The following is a 21,384-nucleotide window of genomic DNA, read 5'->3' as shown; positions in this document are numbered from 1 at the left end:
CGAAGCTCCAACCCCCCGCCACACGCAGGGCCACCAACCTCCCCATTTCACAGCAGCCCAGGGCCCCATCAACCCAGCCTTGAACACCTCCAGGGATGAACGGGGCATCACAGCCTCTCTGGGCAGCTGTTCCAGCACCTCACCGCTCTCACAGCAAAGAACTTCCCCCTCACATCCAACCTCAATCTTCCCTCCCTCAATTCAAACCATTTCCCCTTGTCCTGCTGTTATCTCCCCTTTCCAAGAGTTGATTCCCCTCCTGTTTGTAGGCTCCCTTTAGGTACAGAAAGGCTGCCATGAGGTCACCCCGCAGCCTTCTTTTCTCCAGGCTGAACAAGCCCAGTTCCCTCAGCCTGTCTTCTGCAGCCCCCTGATCATCTTTGTGGCCTTCCTCCAGACCCTCTCCAACAGCTCCCTGTCTTTCTTGTACGGGAGGCTCCAGATCTGGACGCAGTGCTGCAGATGGGGCCTCACAAGAGCAGAGCAGAGAGGGACAATCACCTCCCTGTCCCTGCTGGCCACCCCTCTTCTGATGGAGCCCAGGATCCCATTTCTGAGCTGCAATGCACACTGCTGGCTCATGTTCAGCTTTTCATCCATCAGGACCCCCAGGTCCTTCTCTGCAGGGCTGCTCTCAAGAACTGCTTCTTCCAGTCTGTATGGATGCCTGGGATTCCGCCAGCCCAAGTGCAAAACTCTGCACTTTGCTGTGTGGAACCTCATCAGGTTCACCCAGGCCCACCTTTCCAGCCTGTTGAGGTCCCTCTGAATGGCACCCCTTCCTTCCATCGTGTCAACCACATCTCTCAGCTTGGTGTCATCAGCAAACTTACTGAGGGTGCACTGGATTTGGGGCTGTGCTTGAAGCAGCGCTCGGATGGAGGCTGCAACACGAACCAGCAGGCACAGCAAACAAAGCCAACCCCAAACCCAAGGCTGAACCCATGCCTGAACCCACTCAGCAGCCCAAAGGCAGGGCTCTCAGGGCTCCTCGCTGCTCCGGAGAATCAACCCAGCTTCAGAACCTGAATAATGAAAAAACTCGCACCGAAATGAAGGCCATCAATGATGAGACCTGAGATCAGATGCTGCGCCGCTCCCAGGCAGAGGCTTATGTTGGTTCTGTCACTGCTCAGCACAGCGCAGTCCCACCATCAGCAGTCTGTGCTCCCCTGCCAGGCAAACCATCAGCAGTGGTACAGCAAAACAAGAGCTGTGCTGCTCTACCACACGGTAACCCCAGCCTTCCCCCATAGCTGAGGATTGCCGGGGTCACTTTGGTGCTTCCTTCACAGGGACACACGCAGCCCAAGCTGGACGAGATGAACTCACAGCCCTGCAGAGCAGCGAGGCAGCTGCAGCCCTACCACCACCCCAGGGGTCACTGAATCCATCCAGTCCTGCTGCTGCTAAAGGATCAATAGTCCAGTAACAAACATCTGCATGAGTTACAACGATCTGCGAGTTCTACAGCTGTTAAACCTCTAACAGCTGCAACATATTCCCTCAGGGTCAGCATCTCTCCCACCTTTCCCTTTCAAATGAGTGCATCTCTTTCAGAGAACGCAAAGGGGGGAAACGGGACATTAGAAAAACATCACAGCTAAAGGTAAATAGGGCTAAATTTACAAATTCTTTATTTAAAAACCTCTAGAGTGTGTATATATAAAGGAGATCCTTGTAGTCAAGATCCGTCCTGCTCACTATTTGAAAACCTACATCAGCAGCCCATATTTACACCATAAATCCAGTGTGCATACAGTACGGCACGTTTGTATACACAGTGTATGTACACAGCATGTCAGAACAGTGTGTGTGGCCACAGAACAAACACCCAGGCTGAGCAGTCAACAGTGTAGAAAGTCTTATGTTTCTTTTATCAACCATAGGAAGAAGACATCCACAAAGATGCATTTTCTTTCAGTGAGTGGAACTGGTTTTGTTTACCTCTTCCTAAAGCGTTGTTTTCTTTTCCAGTGGGGGAGAATGTTATAAACCAATGATAGTTCCATTTTACTTTTTCTTTTTTAATATATATAAAGAAAACTTAAATAGTGCAAACCAGTAAAAACATGCCACCACATAACAAGTACAATTACAAACAAAAACATTAAGTTACTCATGGAGCTGACAGAAACAAAGGCCTGAGCTTTAGGAGGAGAAACTCCCATCACAGTTGCAGCATTCTTTGCTGCAATGCATACTGGACGTGCACTGATGTAGACCTCAGCCCTCCCAAATCATATTATTGCAGCCTAAAGCCCCAGGAAGCAGTTCCTTTTATTTGGACTTACCTTGGAACAGCACATCCTGGTGAAATGCCCATTGCTCCGAGTGCTCACAGTGCAAACCAACTACCCAGGACACACAAACACCTGGGGGGCTTTGCAATATTTCTCTTTAGGTAAATTCTCCTGTCCAGAACTCCTAAATGGCCAAGGAAATTTGGCAAACTCTACCAAACAAGACATGTTACAAAAAAATGCATCGGGTTACACTTTAACTAAGATCTCAGTTCAGTAGCATTCTCAAAGGTTTATGACAAAACAGTTAATAAAAATATTTTTAAATACGCTTGCTGCGTTCCACATCATTTTTTCCAGAAGAAGAAAGTCTTTGAACATTTGCTGAACGTTTCCAGCATCAGAACATTCACATCCAGGTGCCCTTTTTGCTTGTTAGGATGGGAAGAATGACCTGGATTTCCTGACACGCAGACCTACCAGAGACAAATATTCAGTGGAGTCCCCCGAAATAAACCATGAGAACCATTCAGCAACAGAAGAAGGACTTTAAGGCAGTGAGAAGCATCAGCGCTTTGATGCTCCAACGTTTACATCCCAATGCATGTTTTATTGAAAAAAGATTTCCCTCCCCTGCTCCCCGTCCCCAATTTCCTTCTCTTCTGTTAACTGTCAGACTCTTCCTCCTTCTCCTCCTCTTCGTCATCGTCCTTTGCGTTGGCCTCAGATTTATCTGAAGATTCGTGGAGGAGAACATATTCCCTGCTGCTGAATCCAAATTTCAGTACGTCCTTCTCTTTCAGTTCGTAGTAACGCTGCGGCTCAATCCTCTGGTTGTTTAGAAAAGTACCATTGCCAGAGCCAAGATCGATGATATACGGCTTCACTCTGCGGCCAACCGTGCCGTCGGCACGAGTGTGCTCCACAAGCCTGGCAAAACAAGAAAACCCACATCATTCTGATCACAACACAGGGATTTTCCAACCCATCAGCCTCACTGCAGTGCATACTTAACCGTACTTCAAAGATCAGAGCAAGTACAAGGAGAGTAACGAGAGATGGGACACGGAAAAGCTCCGATTCTGACAGAACTGCTTCACCCCTAAAACTTCTTATGATGCAACACAGTAATTCCTGAAACAGAACAGATGGCTGCTCCTTAAGAGAGCAACTCTGCCTCCAGAAGCACGCAACCCCTGCTGTTTCCAAAGGAGATCAACAGTCTTTGTTGTGAAAGACCAAATGAAAAGCTCTCCTTGAAAGGTTTTTTACTGCCAATTCCACCTGCTAATTACTCCAGATATAGATGCAGTTCTGTATTTAATCCTGCTGTGTCTTACTAAAGACGATTTCTCTCACTAAAAGGCTGCTTACAGTTAAACGAAAGGAATTATAGATATTTCTGATTATTGCTATGCTAATATGCTCCAGTCATACCTCAATTCCATTTACCTAAAAACCTCTGAGCAAAACGCACTTTCTAATCTAATGGAATCTAATCTTTCTAATGCACATCCACTTTGTTTGATTTTTTTTTTTCTGCACACGAGTGACCAAATAACCCCGATCTACCAGATGGATACAGAGCAATACTGACCGGTACTGGAACACAGCGTGCTGCTTGGAGCAGGAGGGATGGTCGATGGGGATATCTGCTATCCTGCGGTGCCTGCCCAGGAGATAAGCACTCTGCCTGTGAATGTACATGACTGGCAGGAACTCATCATTTTTGAAAGGATAGAGGCGCCATCGTTTCTTTGGAATCCGAGCTTCTGGGGGCTCGCTGTACTTGATCACGACGCCTCGGAAAGTGTTGGTATCCTCCAGAAGGGCACCAGACAGTTCAAAGCTCGGTTTTTCTTTGTTTACAGCTTTATCTTTTGGTTTATTATCAGATTGCCTGTGTTCTGGATTCTGGTCAAGACCGCTGCCCTCGTTATTCTGTCGATGCTCTCGTCTTTTCTCATTATAGAACTCCCTCTCCGCTTGCTGCTCACGGATGTTCTGAACATCTCTCTCTCGCTCGTGGCCTCGACCCCCAGGCCTTTCACTTGGATTTTTCCTCCTGTCTGAGTGATCTCTGTGCCTGTCTCTCTCACCGCTTCTGTCTCTCCTGTGTTCCTGCTCTGATGCGTGTCTCTGCTTTCGCTCCTCGTTTCCTCTACGAGGATGGTCATCTCGTTCCTGAGAAAAAGAAAATAAAAGACTTATAGCAATGGAACTAGAATAAGAATGAAAGAACAGCAGGTTCAGTTTCAAAAGAAATCACAGATCAATACATGAAAAACAGACTGGAATACGTGACACGTATATCTAGATAAAGTAATTTCCTTGCAAACTGAACTTGGGCTGAATAACGCAAGACTGAGGGAGAGCAATGCATCATCAACATCAGGAAAAAGGAAGCTTTCAGGGTCAGCCTGCAGAAGTGACAGAGGCTGGGCTCACTAAAAGGTACAAATAATCAGTTCCTTATGGCACAACATGAAGCAGGGAGCAACGAGATATTACACTCCTAAAGAGATGCTCTACAAGGATCAGAGGGCTTCCAGACCAGAAGCCGGTTCCGTACCTCCGCACACATCTCACGGCCGCAGCAGGACGCACCCCGGGCCCCGCCGCCACTCTTGTGTGCAGAGCCGAGCGGCGGGCAGCTCACAGAGCCGGGCCTCGCCGCTCCCAACGCCATTTACCTGCTTTACCCTCACAGCCCCGTGATGCGGACTCCGGCTCCGCCTGCCGCGCGGAGATTTGCTCCTCCGGCCGGATTTGCTCTTCCTTTTGGGCGATCTTTAAGACAAGGACATGAAAAGTGAGCGGGGCCTGCGGGCTGCGGGCCGCGGCGCGGGGCCGCCAGGAGGCCTCCTACCTGCTGCTCCTGCCGCGGCTGCCCCGCCGCTCCTCGGCCGGCGGCGATTGGCTGCCGCGCGCCGAACGGGAACCGGACCGCCGCGGGCTCCGCTTCTCGGCCTTCACTGCCACCTCCCGCCGCCGCCGCTCCCGTCGCCGTTCGGCTGCGGCCTCCATGGTGCCGCGAGCCGCCACAAACGGAAGTACGCGCCGCTTCCGGCCCGCGCGCAGTCACCCGGAAGTACTTCTCCCAGAGCCGCTGCGTAACGCGCCTGCGTAGGCACGCTGCCTTCCGCTCCGCGCATGCGCCTTATGGAAAAAAAACGAGCGGCGCGGTTGCCATAGCGACGGCCGCCGCCATGATCCCGCCGCCGGACTCGCTGCTGCGCTACAACCCGCCGATGCTCGTCAGCCGCCGCACCGAGAAGCGCTCTCCGGAGGTGAGTGGGGCGGGGAGGAGCGGCCTGTGCCGAGCCCGGCCCGCACCCATCGCTCTCTCCCCTCAGGCCCTCCCGCTGAAGGCCATCCCGCAGCCCTCCCCGCCGCCGGGTCCCGTCCCGCCGTCCCGTCCTCGCACGGCCGCCGCCGCCGCGTCAGCGAAGGAACCGCAGGAGATCCTGAACGCCATCCTACCGCCGCGGTGAGCCGGTTGGGGATCCGCCGAGCCGTTCCTCGGGGCCGCCCCGCTGAGCTGCTGCTTTTCTGTGCAGGACGTGGGAGGAGGACAACCGGCTGTGGGTGCAGGAGGTTTCCAGCGCTCCCAGCACCCGGCTGGACGTCGTGCAGCTGCAGGAGCAGCTGGACCTGAAGCTGCAACAGCGGCAGGCGAGAGAAACAGGCATCTGCCCCGTGCGAAGGGAGCTGTACTCACAGTGCTTCGGTCAGTGCTCCTGGCATCCACACAGCTGCCTTAAAAGCACAGCCTGGAACAGGCATTGTACACATATATAAAAGATACAGGGGCTTAGCATTGTTAGTTTTACATAGCAGTTAAGTTAAAACCCTTTGCCACTCCTAGTGTTGCCAGCAAGAGATGGCTGTTTGGTTAAACCGAGCTCTGCTGGAGTGCTGAAAGCTGCATAAAACCATTACAGGTTTGAAGGGTTTTGCTGTTATGTGTTCTTACCTTTCTTGTACCACCCCTCTACTTCATGCCTGTGGTTTTGTTAGGTAGCACTTGATGCTACAGCTGTAATACAACAAACAAAATTATGACCGTCTCCAGTTAAATCAATGCTGCTTTTGTGGTGCAGAGAACAGGGCAAAGACAACTAGCCCTGCACATTGTGCACACCCAGCATTCCCAACTCAACGTAACTCTGTTGCTGTACCTTTTCTTTAAAGATGAGCTGATCCGTGAAACCACAATTAACTGTGCAGAGCGAGGACTGCTGCTGCTTCGAGTCAGGGATGAGATCCAAATGACAATTGCTGCTTACCAGACGTTGTACGAGAGCAGCATTGCCTTTGGCATGCGGAAGGCACTGCAAGCAGAGCAAGGCAAATCTGACATGGAAAAAAGAGTAAGCTGGTTTGTTACCCTTATGCTGTATGGCATGAAGAAAGCTAAGCTACGGGCTTCTGTATCAAAATCAATTATTTCTGCTTCCACTGGATGGCAGTAAAGTGTATCCAATACTTGCCTTAAAGGCTGCGTTTCATAAATGATCTGCTACTATTCCTGTAGCATTTTAAAGACCGTACAACATAGCATTGTCTCAGCATAGTAGAAAATTGATTAATAGCAAACAAAACATGAGAGATCTGTATTATTTTCCGAGATTGAAGAGCTAGAAGAGGAGAAGCGGGAGCTGGAAAGACTGGTGAGCGAAGAGAAAGCAAAATGTGAAGCTATTGAGAAACGTGAGATTGAAAGGCGACAGATAGAGGAAAAGAAACACACTGAAGAGGTCCAATTCCTGAAGAGAACCAATCAACAGCTGAAGGTTAGTAAAGAAATGCAGTTCTAATTAGTGATGGTAAAGCCAAGCATTTTGCAATTAAAGATGTAAAAGGAACTAATTTTATCCTTTCAGTTCAATAGGAGTTACACTTATGATGCATTTGTATTAATGCTTTAAGTTCTCAATGAAGTGGGGAAAACAGCACAAGTTTTATGCTTTCTTACTACAATTATTTAGCAGCAGACTTGTAGTACAGTGAGAATGCCCTCACACGTTCCTGCAACTTCCCATTTCTATGTAAGATAATAGAACTATGGACAACACAAAACCTAGGAAGGGTGAGCACACGTCACTGACATCTCTAGCCTCCAGAAATCTGTTACATCACATTTGAAGTGTAATTACTGTGATGGAGGTAGAAGCATTCTTCCTATTCACTTGTTGCTCGTGGAAAACACTTTATGTCCCATGGTGATCTCGACTGGATTACTGAAATTGTTTTGTATCTGAAAGGAGTAATTCTGTGTATGCTACTTTAATGAAAGCAGAGCTTCTGTCAATTACTTTGCTTTCAGAAGGGAAAAAAAAAGTGTAATCATAACCATAAATGTTTCTGGCTAGAGCTGAAATACTTCCTTTACACCAAGCTGCCCTCCTGATCTTCAGTATTGTTACAGTTTTTCCTTTCTAAACCATTAACAGCCTCAGGCCATCTTGAAGTGTTTTAGGGCACAAAATACAGTAACTGTTGGAGCAAATATGTGCAGGGCTGAAGCCGTGTTTCCTCCTTGAAGTATTTTAACAGCTGTGCGTGTATCACTGTGGTAGTTTATTTTTATGGCAGCTTTAGGAAGAGAGCAATCTGAAAGCCCTGGAAGCCTCACACACTACATGCTTCTTAAGCTCTCTGATCACTCTCTTCACTGGGCGTCAAGTTGTCTCAGGAACTGAAAAACTTGCTGTTCCCAGCTACTTCTGTCCTCGAGTCAGTTTGTGTTCCAAACCCCACAGAGCCAAATATTTAATTTAGCTAACATAGTCCAGCCTGAAATCAGAGAATTCAGACCACTGTTTCAACAGCTTTTATTTAATTTCCTCCTCAATGCTTTACATTATAAAATGAGTCTTTCATTGTATGGAGCCAAGGCCAGCTCTTTTCTTCTCAGAAAGCAACAAGTGTGTATGCCAAGAATGAAAAGCTAATTTATAAAACATGTAGTGAGGAATGGAGTAGCTAGGGAAAAACCCCTGCTCTGTTCCTCTTGAAGTACCACAGCATCACTCAGCTCTTCTCTTTGAATATCTAACAGCCAATTTATCACTGCTCAGCCACACAGCTTTTATTTTCTAGATTAAATCTAATTTGACTGATTCTCCCATTTGCTTTTCAGGCTCAACTTGAAAGCATCATTGCACCAAATAAGTAAATTTTTTGTTGGCCTCCAGGCCAGAAGAGCTGTCAGAGCACAAAGCTTGCAGTTAATGACAAAGATTTGTCTTCATAAAACAATACTGAACTTTCACTTACCGGTAACTGAAAGCAGTCTAATTGCATTATTTCTCCCTTTTTCTCGTTAAGAATTGAAATTTAAAACCTCAGTAACAACTGTGCCTTCTTCCTGTGCCATCACAGCATTCAGCTCCTCGATATGTGAACATGGCTGGGTCTTGCTAGTTGGCAATATGCTGGATGATCTTCAAAGCAATAAACTAATAAATGCTTTTCCAGGCAAGCATCTCTAAAATTTTTACTCTGGAAGTGTACAAAATTCATTCAGAGGCAGTTTATGAAGTGTCTACACTCACGTGTGTCACATTCACTGTTAGGTTTTAGGTAGTTCTTGGACACAAGGCAGTTAGAGTACTTCCTGAGCACGTGCAAGTCGGTGTTATTTATGTACCAAAATCCTTCTCAGCAACCAGCAGCAGTCACCTATGATGAGCAATACCAAAGCTCTCCCTGTGCTTATTTCTAATGAAACAAAGATGTATCCAAGCAGCACTTCTCAGTGAATGCAAATGAAAGTTTCAGCTGAGATATCTGCATAACCAGCTAGTTACAATCAGCAAACAGGAATAGGAAGAGAAGCTCGCTGTGCTCACTGAAACAGCTCCATAAAGCTAATTTCCAGAAGACCAAATCTGAAGAACATTTCAGGAAGTGTTTTTTTTGCAAATGCAGTGTTTACTGGCCTTAGATGATGTGGAAATACCACGATCCAGTTGCATAAAGAACTTTCAGATGATGCAGAAAAAGAACGAGATGTTACTCCTGGGAACAAGACAGACAAGTCAAACTCAGCTTCGACTGGGAACTACAAGTTTTATATTAAAAAAGCCACCGCATACTGGAGCTGTTTTATGTAAAATTTAATAGGATCAACAGTTATTGCTTATGTTTATATTTTTTGTGCTTTGATCTCTGTGCCTCCGAGCCACTTTTTTTCTTGTTCTTATTCTTATTTTTCACGTTGTGAGTTTCATAATACCGGACTCCAACTTTCTTGGAGCGCTGCTGCCTCTCAGCTCGTCTCCTCTGTAATGCACACAAAATGTGTTAGCACGTCCACAGCACCCACTGCCTGAATTTGTCTGCATTCTTCCAGTGTTCACTTTCCATTCCACAAACCTTACGTGAAACAAATCATTTCCTATAAACCATTACTGATGTGAACAAACAAACATCTGTAAAGAATCCACCCACTCAAGCTCTTAAAACGTCACGTAAGAGGATGCAGTTTAATCTCTCCAAAAGTGGAGGAGAATTACAAGAAAACTGATGTGCAGGAACTGTGACCAAACACGCATGAATAGAATTCAGTCTTCCACTGTCAGTCTTCCTCTGACAGTCCTAACACTCCATTTATATTAATACCCCCCCCCCCCCCCCAAAAAAAAAGCCAAACCAAAACAAACAAATCCTTGTGCAGGATTTGCTTACACATCACTTTAACATGCTGCAAATACCAAGTGAAACAGCCTGTCTAGACTCAACAAACAAATAAGAAATAGGAGCAGCAGCTCTTGCTGTAGACAGGATAGAACAGCCCCTGATTTTTGCCCATCTAGACCCAAGTTTTCTCATCTGTCAGATTTAGATCCCTGCTCCCTTACCAGCATCGCAAGGTAAGCAGAACAGCTCTCTACAAAGGATTTCCCTTTCATTTCCCTTTCAACACTGTCATTGTTACCTGCTGGCTCCTCTAATGGCTGTATGGCCAGCTGGAATGTACTGCTGTTACAACAGACAGCTGATGTCAGGTCTCAAACCTCTCCAATAACAATGGGCAATCCATGCAGGAAGAAGCCAGCCCAATTACTCCACTTATCTATTACACAACAGGAGATCACACTTACTTCTTTGGATGTAAGCTTCTTGCAAGGCTGTTTACCCAAGTGGTCTTCATCATCCTCCTCTTCTCTATTCCTTTTTCTTTTCTTTACCGTGCCACCTGCAAACAGCAAAGATCATTTTCTCCAGCATCTTCCACAACACCCACGTGCCCACAGAATTAAGACTGGGGTCACTGTCCCATCCATTTCAGCAAAGCAATCCTTTGGTGGTATTTTAAGAGCTTTTACCAAAACAACGTGTCCATCCCTTACCAGAAAACCACTTCGGGTAAGCAGATTGCTTAAAGCCTTACGTAAGTCTAGAAAAATATCAATCTTGTCAGTATAGGATTCTTCCACATTATTTTGCCTTTAATCAAACTTGCTTTGGAAACTGAAGACAGCCTCGCAAAAAGTGACCACAGTAAAATCTATAGCCTGAAGTAGCTCTGTGCTTTTATAATGTCACAAAATGCTTCCACCCCCTGCTGTGTAATACTATACCATGTGGAACGGATGTTGCTGAGACTGCAAACCACCCACAGCACCATTCTGCTGAGAGCACAACATTTGTCTTTATCTTCACTCAGCAGTCGAGGGCATGTTTTACTATCCAGACCCTACAGTCCTATAGAAAGGCCAAAGCAAGGTCATGAAGCAGTGAAGCCTTGGGTTCACTAAGCAGAGGTTTAAGAAACAGCTCTGCAGAAAGAAGAACTTGCAGTCAGGAGCCAATGAAAACCTTTAATCCCTATTTTCTCTCTCATTGGATTTCCAAGCATAGATCAGGAACTTCTAATTTTGTTTTACCTTTCTCTTCATTTTCTTTGGTCTCTTCAGCCTTCTGCATGGATTTTGCAAACACTTTCTCACTCAGCTGCTTGGGGATTCTACCAAAGATAAAACAGGCGATAAAAGAATGTCATAACACAAAATGCAGCCATATCTAACAAGTGATCAATCTCCAGTAGGTCCCAGCAGCCTGTCACCAGCAAAGCCGCAGACTCTGCATGGAAGAAATATTCCAGTAAGCTCGTCTCTAGAGTTACTGGACTTGTGCATTGCACAAAGGGCAACATTTAACACTTCACCTTGACATCTCAGTCCTCACGAACCTGGGGGATTCACTCTACTAAAACTGGGCCTGCTACACAAGCTGGGATAGTCTCGTAAATGCACAGACTCAGATACAGAGAGGACGCTGCCCTCTGTATTACTCAAGAAAGGTCAATAGCAGGGAAAAATGCAAGGGAGAAATACTGCTCCCCACAGGTTTCTAAACCATAGCTGAAAAGGCAGCTTTCCAAAAGTGAGAAAACTTTGTTATTATGGCCAGCAGGAACTCTTAGAACATTCTCTCAAAAACAAACTGCTGCTTAGCCAAAGCTCAAGCATTTATGGCTCAGCTAGCGAAGCCATGGCAATGCGGCATAAATGGAGTGAAACTACAACAGAATCTTATCGTCTCCTTCCCACCCTCCCCCAGCAAAACGCTCGAGTCACTAAACAGATTCAGATACCTTATTGCTGAGAATCTCTTGGCTTTGGCCTTATCCAGAAATTTTTTGCATTTTGCAATCTTCTCCTCCAAAGCCTGAAGAACTGCCTTCGAGCTCTCCTTGGCACTTGGTACAGTTGGCTGTGATTCTGCCTCTACTGAATCTTGATGTTGCTCATTTTCCTCTTCCTCTTCTTCCTGTTCCTCCTCTTCAGGACAATCGCTGTCTGTTTCATCAAAGCCTGGCACATCTACAGGAATTAGGTCTTCTTCTGAGAACTGAGGTGCTACATTAATCCTCCCAAAGTTTTGCCGAACGTTTGCCATGAGTTGCTTCATTTCTGTGTCTGTGTTGTTCTTCTCTTCTGTTGCCTCCATACTTGATGCTACAGACTCAGAAATTTCCTTCTCGTTGTTAGATTGGCTTGATGTCATTGCTCCTTCCAATGCAGGTGGCTAGGAGAAAGGGCATAAAGGATGTATCATCCACAGCCTGTCCGAACATCCCTTTGGACAAAGCCTAAAATAACTAACATGGTCGTTACTGACATTTCTACTAGTCAGATGATTGCAAAACAGCTCAGATGTCTCTGTGGAAAAATTCTTTGCTACCTGCTCCTCTCCATTAACTACCAAATTTAAATGACTATCACCTGAATCACGTCAGGAAAAGCCCAAGATACATGGCGCTCAGGCAAAAGCACCAGTGGGTATCATGAACAAGAGGGAATAACATGCAAGAAGAGGCACGAGCTTCACATCCTCACCTCAGAACCTGCTTCTGCATTTGGTGGCTTCACAAAGAATGGAATTCTGCCCCTCTGCCAATCGTTGAGAACCATCTTGCTGACAGTTTGCACATCAGGCTCACCACCCTGAAAGAATTCAGTAACAGTTTGTCCTTGTTTGCAGGGCATATCATCTTCATATTATCTCTTTGCAACTGAAACATGTTTCCCATGTTCAGTGCAGAAACAGACCCCTGTGCTCTTCCAACCCGTAAATGGAGGATGCTCTCAAACCTTTAGTAGTTTTCCAGTCCTAGAAGCAAGCTTCTCCAGGAAATCTTCTGTATCTTCCCAGAAATCAATTTTGTATGTCTTCCTGATGTACTCTGGTTTGGCTCTTTCCAGCACCGCACTAATGTGGTCTTCAGGGCTCTTAATCTTTTCAACTTGAACCTAAAAACGAATGCTAAAGTTTATCAACCCTTTGGAAAGTGAACTCACCACACCGAAAACAGCAAGAATTCTCCCTGCACACAGCATAAATACGTACCACTCCCTTCAGAATAATGTCTGTTTCTGAGTCTCCAGATGGATACACAACCCCTGGGCAGTCAATGAGAAAAATCCGCCTCATCAAAGTAATGTACTGCCACACCTGAAAGACACCAGTGGTCCCCACGTTATCTCCTCTCACGCACAACTGTTACTTCAGCTTTTCAATGCACAGGTTTAATACACAGATGTCATCTCAGAAACCTGGCATTAGCACAACACTGAGGCAGGGCAGCTGAGCGTTCAGATCGCACAGCGCTGCAGAACAGGCAGGGCGGCAGGCACAGAAACTCAGAAATGCTTCTGTGCAGCAGCACTCCAGAACAATGCCTGGCTCATCAGCCACCCCTCAGACTCAGGGTCATACAGCCTGTATAATTTCAGCAACTTTAAAATGTTAACGAGCCAATTTTACATCTATTCTGCCTCTGGCATTTAATATTTGAAATATTGTTTTTATAATCTTCAGAACAGCAGCGTCTTCCTACCTTGGTTTCACCTGCAATGGGAGCCACATTGCAGACCTTCTTAGACCGCAACGTGTTGATCACTGAGCTTTTGCCAACGTTTGGGTACCCAATAAATCCCACACTGATCTGTTTCTTGTCAGAGTGTAACTGTTAAGAAAGGACACATCACTTTAATACCTCATAGAAAATGACAGAGTTACTACTGCAGTTTTAACAGCTTCTGGTCTTGTATGACAAAGCAAAGGCAGCTCCAAATCTACCAGATTAAAGAAAACTGAGATCAGCTCTTTTCTGTCAGGAGAAATGTACAAGGGCAGAATCTGTCTAAGAACTCCAGCCACTGAAAGAGAAGGAAGATGTGAACCCAACGTGTTTCTTGCTGCTTTAAACTTAATTGTAAATGCCTTAAATTAGAAACCTTTTAGACTGAAAAACAAAGCAAATACAAGCAGCAGCAGGGGACAGCAGACAGCTGTGGTCTGGAGGCAGACATTTTCTCTTGTCTTGAGATCATTTACTTTCTTGGGAAAGTGAAGATACTTAAAAGGAGCATCCTAATACAACATGCATATATGCAGGACATTAACAGGCCTAAAATACATTCCCTTCCTCTATTCATTCACATCAGATCTAAGGGTGCCAACTGAGGGGTAGCATTTCCCATTTCCACAGAATGAAGCTTGTTTGCTGACAGAACGGCCAAAAGAAAGCCTGCTGCACCCCACACATTAAAACAGAAGAAATCCCATATTAACCCCAACCCCTTCCAACCCCAAACAACACAAAGGCCCACGGTTGTTCTGTACCTTTCCAAACTGCCTTAGAAGCTGTATGAAAGCACCTTTGCCAAAAGGGTTTGTGAGGCTGGCGTGAAAAGCAAGTGTTGGGTATTCCTGGGAAAGGACAGCAACCCAGCGCTTCTAAAGAGGAAAACACGGCTCAGTTATGAATGCTGTGCTGCAAAGGTGGGGAAACAATTTGATGATGAGAACCCAGCACTTTCACTGGACTCACACACACAACTGTCTATAAAAAAAATTGCCATGTAAGAACCTTTGAAGCATTTTTATCAGCCCACCAGCTAAAAGCACTGGCTATTGTTTTCATAAAGACAATTTCCCCCAAACGCCTTCATTGCTAGCTAATTAGTTTAACAATATAAAACAGACCAGCTGTGGTGGATATGGATCTTAAATGTACTAACATTTAGCATACTCTGGAGACATCAGCTGAACAGTTAAATCCAGACAGAGGAAATAGGGAATTTGTGGCTGATGACTGTTGCTCAACTGAGCCAAACTTGGACTGATTTAAATGGTCATTGTTACTTTTATAGCGAGCAAGCAGAGAGTTCCCACTGACCCAGTTACATTATGCCCTAAAGAAACTAGAACAAGGACTGGCAACAGAATTAGAGGCTATGAAAGGAACAAAAAAAACATTGAAGGGACAAGGCTGTGCTTACAGTAGCCCAGGTAGGAACAAGATCACATTTGTTCAGGACAAAAATGAGATGTTTCCAGTGTTTCTCTTTCTTCAGATAAGATTCCACATGAGGGGAGCGAGTACCCATAGGATCTCTGGCATCAAGAACTTGAACAACAACATCAGATGAGTCTATCACCTGGAGGAAAAAAAAAATACATACATATCACACAGAAGGAAAGTCATCATTTCCAAAATCTAAATTAGTAATTTCCTACATTCTTCTTATAGGATAAAACCTTATAGCCCTTAGGAACAACTGTTACTTTCCTGTAACGATCTCAGACTCTACTCTCTCCTCCCTGCTCCCCTCCAAATTTAGGCTGGACAGCTGTGAGCAGCTTTTATGCACTACAGCTTCTAGGAGCACTTGGGAAGGGAAACACTACAACCAAACAGTGAAGTTATTTGCTTAAGCAGACAAAAACAATGTTCTCCATCCATTCCATAAAGGATGTTTGCTGGATCAGTATGAAACACACAACCAAGTAGGAACCTGCTGTTAGTCCACTAAGCATCTACAGCAGGGAGCTGTCATTTCATGACTTGCTTCAAGCCAAGTGAATTTGTTTCACAGCTATTTCCTGCATTTTTGGCAGAATCCTATTGAAATCTGTTTTGCTCTATCATTCCCAGCATTTTTTAGGCCTAGATGAGAAAGTTCTAAGCTGCATTCAGAAATTCAGAACAAGAAGTCAAGCAGTTTAACGACTAACAGTCACTGAGAGCACACAAACTGCACCGACCAAGCTAATTCATTCTCAGACTCCACTCCTCTAGCAGAGGTGGTAACTCATGGAGAACTGAAGGTCAAAGCACTCCAAAGATCTTATGACACGTCCTTGAAGAAACCTAAGGGCATCTAGCTGGTTTATCTGTGGTAAAGCCCCAGGAACTGTTCATTCTGCCAGCTCAGCTTTCGATCCTATATTTTGAGGGTGTTTGTTTCACTGGAACAAGAGCTCAAGAATCAAGCTCAGTCAGGCAGAGACTTGAAAATGAATCTCCCCTCTACTCTACAGCTGGTTTTTTTCCTGTTCTAGTTGATGGTCTGGTTCAACACCAGTCCAGTGTTAGAAGAGAGTGTATGGCTTTACATCAGTCAGTTCAGTTAGGCTGACAGGAAAACAAGCAAGAGAATTATACACTCAAATAGACAAACAGACACTTTTGTTCTAAGAAACTATACAGCAAATTCAGCAGATCAAAAACTTTCCTAAGGTGGCAAGATCATAAGTGTACTGTTTTCAGAGCTTTTCAGAGCACTGCCACACAAGATTGCCAAGCTGTGCTGCAGAACTGGACTTCATAAAGGCTAAAAGACAGACAAATGCCTGCTGCAAATTGTTAAGTGTTGCTTACCTTGTACAGCTCACCCCAAATTCTTTTTGACTGTCCTTTCTTGAATATTTCCTCTTGTGCTTCATCCCTGGAAGTGGATCACCAGAGACATCAACAACCACAACAACAGGGCTGTAGTGCTGTCTTCTCTAAAGCCAGTTAGCCATTTACAGAGAGAAGAGGAGATTAGACCCAGTCCCTTATTTAACCCAATATCTGAGTTCACAAATTTCCAGATATGCAACAAGGAATGAATTAGCAGTGAAGACAGAAGGGTCCCATGGAAGCAGCAGGTCAGTTAAATATAGTGGGACAGAACAGCTTAAAATCCAGCCAAATTCAGCTTATTTCTCGTTGCATCCTCATCAATCAGAGACTGGCAGCATTGATAGAGGTACCAGATGCACTTTTTTCTTTAAGTGAATGAAGCTGATGTTTAAGAAATGTAAATAGAGAATAATTTCTCCTTCCTATCTACCTTACACCAGTGTCTTCTGTGACCAGGTCTCTGTCTTTGCCCTGATCATAACATTCTGATGAGGCTTCTGCGTTCTCCAGCAGAGACTGCACATCACTTGCAGCAAGGTTTGGCCTTTTCCTCTGTGCTTTGGGGCCAAACGTTGTTTCAAATGTTTCTGTGTCAAGAATGTGAACTCTGGAGGTCTGTGGAAAGATGGAGTGTTAAAAAACAGAAAAACAAAAGAAGAAAACACACCACAATCTCTAGTTTTCCATCTCTGGTGACACGCAGCCAACAAGACCTCAGTGCAATGCAACTCTGTAACCTCTAATAGGAGTTGTAGGGACTTTCCTAACAATGTTTGAGTTCTGCAGCTTAATCTTGAGAAGCACAAACGTGGATATTTAACAAGCACCAAAACAGCTGCACTTGCCAAAGAATTATGCTTCAGTTCTTTCTGCATAAATGATGTCAAAAGTAATTAAGGCTACAATGATGAAAATTCAGCTGCTATCTTTGATCATTTCTTATTTTTCTAACAAGTGCACAAATCTCGCCAAATTCACAGGTTTTTGTCAGGGATAATTACAGTCCAAACTGTAGAATTTGAAGCTCGTAATGAATGACAACTTTTCTTGGAACGTCACGCAATTCATAGCTGAAAGAAATAATTTGTTTTTGTAACACTTATTTTAGTTTACAGTAACTGTGCCCTTCATTTAGGTAACATTTTTATGACACAAACCTGGCAACTTCCCATGTGAAAAAGTATCTAACAATAACCCAAAGCAATATTTCAGACATTATGAAAGCAGTCTGGTAACAACTCAAGGTTTACGTGCTTGAAACTCAATTCTCCTTGAAACGAAGGCAGTGTGCTGAACTCCTGATTCAAGATAAAAAGCACACATTTGAGTTCAGACATTCACTGCATGAGGTGGCACACGCTAACAGAACGATGCTTCTGGTCTGATTGTCACATCAACCATTGGAAGCATTAGAACATGAGGTGGCAAGCTGAGATGGTCGTTTTCAATGCCATCTTCTAACCTAGAGTGCTTTGAAGTAGATTTCCTGTGAGAAAACGTGAATTCCATAACACAGACCTCACAAAGCACAGGGAAATAACACACTGCTTCTTTGCCTTCAGCATCTGCAGCGTTGTGGCCTCAAAAATATCGCACCCCAAGACATTTGCCCCAGTTCCTCCTCCAATGCTTCTACAAATGTAGCAAATTTCCCACTGATTAATAACATTCATGATACCTCTGTGCACACAACAGCCTTAAAGCAGTGCAGATGAATGATACTCACGTGAGGTTTAATCCGATCGTGGAAAAGGGACATTGGTAACTTGCTTTGCTTCATGACCACTCTGTATGGATCTTTCATGACAGTTTCCATTTCTTCTTGAAATTTTTGTAGGGATGACTGCTTGATCACACGAGTATTCCCTGCATGTGAAAATCAATACTGCATCTACACCACTCCCCATCTTCAACTGCTTCAGAGAATCTGAGTATGCTATGAAAATATAAATACTTCAACTGGAATAAAAAATACCAGTAGTAAGAAATAGAAGATTTCACTTGAAAAAAAAAATATTTGACATTGGCATATACAAAGCACCTCCTTTCCATCATTTAAAGTATCCCCAGAACACTGAGGATATGTAGGTTACAACATGTACTTAACAAAAGCACATGGAAAGCAAATAGCCAATGTACTGCACGTGCAAAGTGGAAGCCAATGAGCTCGCCTGTTGTGAGGGGTATTTCACCTTCATTTCCAGGTCTGTCCTACACAACGCTGAAAGCACAATTCTGAAATAAGCCCAAACTACAACAACCCATAAAGTTCATCCAATTCCAAGCCCGCTGAATTGAGAGCCTGAAAGCTGAGAAAACTCACCAAACCATTTAATATTTGGTTCCACTCTTGCAACTGTGCCTGGTGCCACTGTCGACTGATACTGCAGAGGTTTAATCACTTTGCCACGCTTGTTTCTAAGTGAAAAATGAGAATGCATGTAAATACACAATGAAGCCATACCCCCCCCATAGCACTTTCATTCACTAAAGCCACCTTTCAACCCCTCAGTGCCAATCTAAGTCTATGATTGCACAAAGACCATAGAATCCTAGAATGGCCTGGGTTGAAAAGGACCACAGTGACCATTGAGTTCCAACCCCCTGCTGTGTGCAGGGTCACCAACCAGCAGCCCAGGCTGCCCAGAGCCACATCCAGCCTGGCCCTGAATGCCTGCAGGGATGGGGCATCCACAGCCTCCTTGGGCAACCTGTTCCAGTGCCTCACCACCCTCTGTGTGAAGAGCTTCCTCCTAATATCCAACCTAAACCTCCCCTGTCTCAGTGTAAAACCATCCCCCCTTGTCCTATCACTGTCCACCCTCATAAACAGCAGCACAGCACTGCTAGTTGGATGAGCTATCACACCTGCTGGCACACGCTGCCCTGCAATGATCCTAGGCTGATATTTTTTCTGTTTGCTGTGTCAAATCACAGAGAAATGTCTCTGAAAAACACCTCACTAAGCATCTTTGTGTTTTGAACTCTACTTATTTATCAGAGGTGGCTGGGGTCAAGCTAAGTACTTCAAGATAACTGATAAAAGTTAGCATGCAACATACAAACACACATACACACACACTACAGTAGCTTTCCTGCAGCACACCCCAAAACTCTCAATTCTCACTCCAGCTTGACTGAACTCTTCAAGACTGCATACGAATATCTTATTGAGGTGCAAGGCCTACTTAAGCATGACTTCCAAAGATATTACTCTCTTTTCTTTCACATGCTGACATGGAACCTTTGCAATCAGTTCTACCCATCAGCCTCTACTGAACACCAGCCAGAAGAGACGCTTCCACCTTGAGACTTGGATTAAACTTAGTCATTTTTCACAATGTCATACCTCCCCCAGACATACCTCAAAACAAATCAACAGCTGGCAAAACAGAACTGCTACTCCTAACCAGCAACCTCAGAACCCTCACAGCACCAACACCGTAGCAGAGGTGCATATTTATAAGGTAGGAACTGTGCCACAGCTGTAGGTTCTCACGTGGATCTCTCAGTAAGAGCCATACAGATGTCAGGCTCTTCAGACATCCTGAGGTGCACTTCGGTTGGACATGAAAGAATTCTGAGTATTTTGGGATTTGTGACATCCCAATGGGGATCATCAACTCTTTGAAAGGGGAGATAACAGCAGGACAAGGGGAAATGGCTTGAAGTTGAGGCAGAGAAGAGTTAGGTTGGATGTCAGGGGGAAGTTCTTCACAGAGAGAGTGGTGAGGTGCTGGAACAGCTGCCCAGAGAGGCTGTGGCTGCCCCGTCCCTAGAGGTGTTCAAGGCCAGGTTGGATGGGGCCCTAGGCAGCCTGGTCTGGTACTGAATGTTGGTGGCCCAGCATGTGGCAGGGGGTTGGAGATTTGTGATCCTTGAGGTCCCTTCCAACCCTGGCCATTCTGCGATTCTGTGAATGGGAACACATCAGCTGTTCCATGTCACAGCTTTCCAGCTACATTCCCTGACACACATCGATTAGAATTCAGGATCAAGTTCCTCAGCTCACACCATTCCACAAATCAGCCCAGTAACCAGACGCTGCCACCACACGAAGCCCCAGCAGCCGCCCAGTGCGTGGCTCCCGACCACAGCACACGAAGGACAGGGGCACTCCGCTACGCAGCACCGGGCACGGCCGCGCTCACCTCCGCTCCTTCTGCCGGTACATGTTGAGACGGCGGATGGTGGCTCGGTCCCGCATGTTGTTCCCGCCCGCGCCAGCCACGCGATCTGAGGAGAGAAAGCACTGTTAGACCCAGCCGGCACAACTCGGCCCGGCCCACATGTGATACGACACGCTTAAGATCGCAACGCCGCACGTACCGGGATTGGTGCTGGCGCGGGACGGGTTGATGGTGCTGCGGCCTTTATAGCGTGGCTTCACCATGGTGCCGCCGGGACCGGACCAAGCGTAGACACTGCTGGACTACACGCGCGGCTTCGAGCCGGAAGCAGCGGCACGTGTACTTCCGGCGTGGGGGCAGCGCGATGACGTACTTCCGGCGGCTCCATTTCCCGACTGCGCAGGCGCCTCCAGGTTGCTATGGCAACCGCTAGGCACCGCCTCACACGTCCGGTTGCTACGGCATCGCGTGGGCCTCGCCGCCCCAGGGCCTGGCTCTACCCCCGTTATCCGCCGCTACCCATCGTTACCCACCTCTCCCCACCGTTACACATCCCGCGGGAGAGGCCAGGGGATGCCGGTCCCCATAGGGGCTGTGCCCGCACCCACCGCCCGGCCTTGCCCGCCTGGTGCCCGCCGGCTCCCGCTGTGTGCCCGGGGGCGCGGCCTCCGGTCCTCCATAAGCTTTCCTCTGACTCCTTCCCAGTCCCCAGCTGTCCGCCCTGGACAGTGAGCAGACTGCAGGCGTTTCAAAGGGCTGTAACAACGAGAGTGCTGGCACGGGAGCCCTCATTGTTTTTGAA

General features: G+C 46.0%; 3 protein-coding genes across 3 annotated transcripts; 1 reads left to right on the top strand and 2 right to left on the bottom strand.

The window, feature by feature from the left end:
* Window positions 1-2,908: 2,908 nt before the first annotated feature.
* On the bottom strand, window positions 2,909-5,270 carry SNIP1 (Smad nuclear interacting protein 1; the record flags this gene model as incomplete). The annotated part of the gene is made up of 4 exons (XM_079546184.1): window positions 2,909-3,173; window positions 3,841-4,427; window positions 4,937-5,033; window positions 5,113-5,270. The coding sequence occupies 4 exons, from the start codon at window positions 5,268-5,270 to the stop codon at window positions 2,909-2,911; spliced, it is 1,107 nt and encodes a 368-aa protein (XP_079402310.1).
* A 182-nt stretch (window positions 5,271-5,452) lies between these two features.
* DNALI1 (dynein axonemal light intermediate chain 1) lies at window positions 5,453-8,424 on the top strand (the record flags this gene model as incomplete). Its single annotated transcript, XM_079545932.1, has 6 exons — window positions 5,453-5,533; window positions 5,600-5,733; window positions 5,804-5,973; window positions 6,438-6,616; window positions 6,875-7,039; window positions 8,389-8,424. 6 exons carry the CDS (start codon window positions 5,453-5,455, stop codon window positions 8,422-8,424), a joined length of 765 nt encoding a protein of 254 aa, XP_079402058.1.
* A 959-nt stretch (window positions 8,425-9,383) lies between these two features.
* GNL2 (G protein nucleolar 2) lies at window positions 9,384-20,845 on the bottom strand (the record flags this gene model as incomplete). Its single annotated transcript, XM_079546240.1, has 16 exons — window positions 9,384-9,533; window positions 10,355-10,449; window positions 11,141-11,220; window positions 11,851-12,284; window positions 12,596-12,703; window positions 12,851-13,009; window positions 13,107-13,211; window positions 13,597-13,725; window positions 14,385-14,498; window positions 15,044-15,202; window positions 16,426-16,492; window positions 16,883-17,067; window positions 18,179-18,318; window positions 18,776-18,870; window positions 20,604-20,688; window positions 20,782-20,845. The coding sequence occupies 16 exons, from the start codon at window positions 20,843-20,845 to the stop codon at window positions 9,384-9,386; spliced, it is 2,169 nt and encodes a 722-aa protein (XP_079402366.1).
* Window positions 20,846-21,384: the final 539 nt, after the last annotated feature.

This window comes from Tetrao urogallus (assembly GCF_951394365.1).
Source record: "Tetrao urogallus genome assembly, chromosome: 23".
Classification (NCBI taxonomy): Eukaryota; Metazoa; Chordata; class Aves; order Galliformes; family Phasianidae; genus Tetrao; species Tetrao urogallus.
Note: the sequence above shows the minus strand (reverse complement) of the source record. Positions and strands in the feature narration are given on the sequence as shown.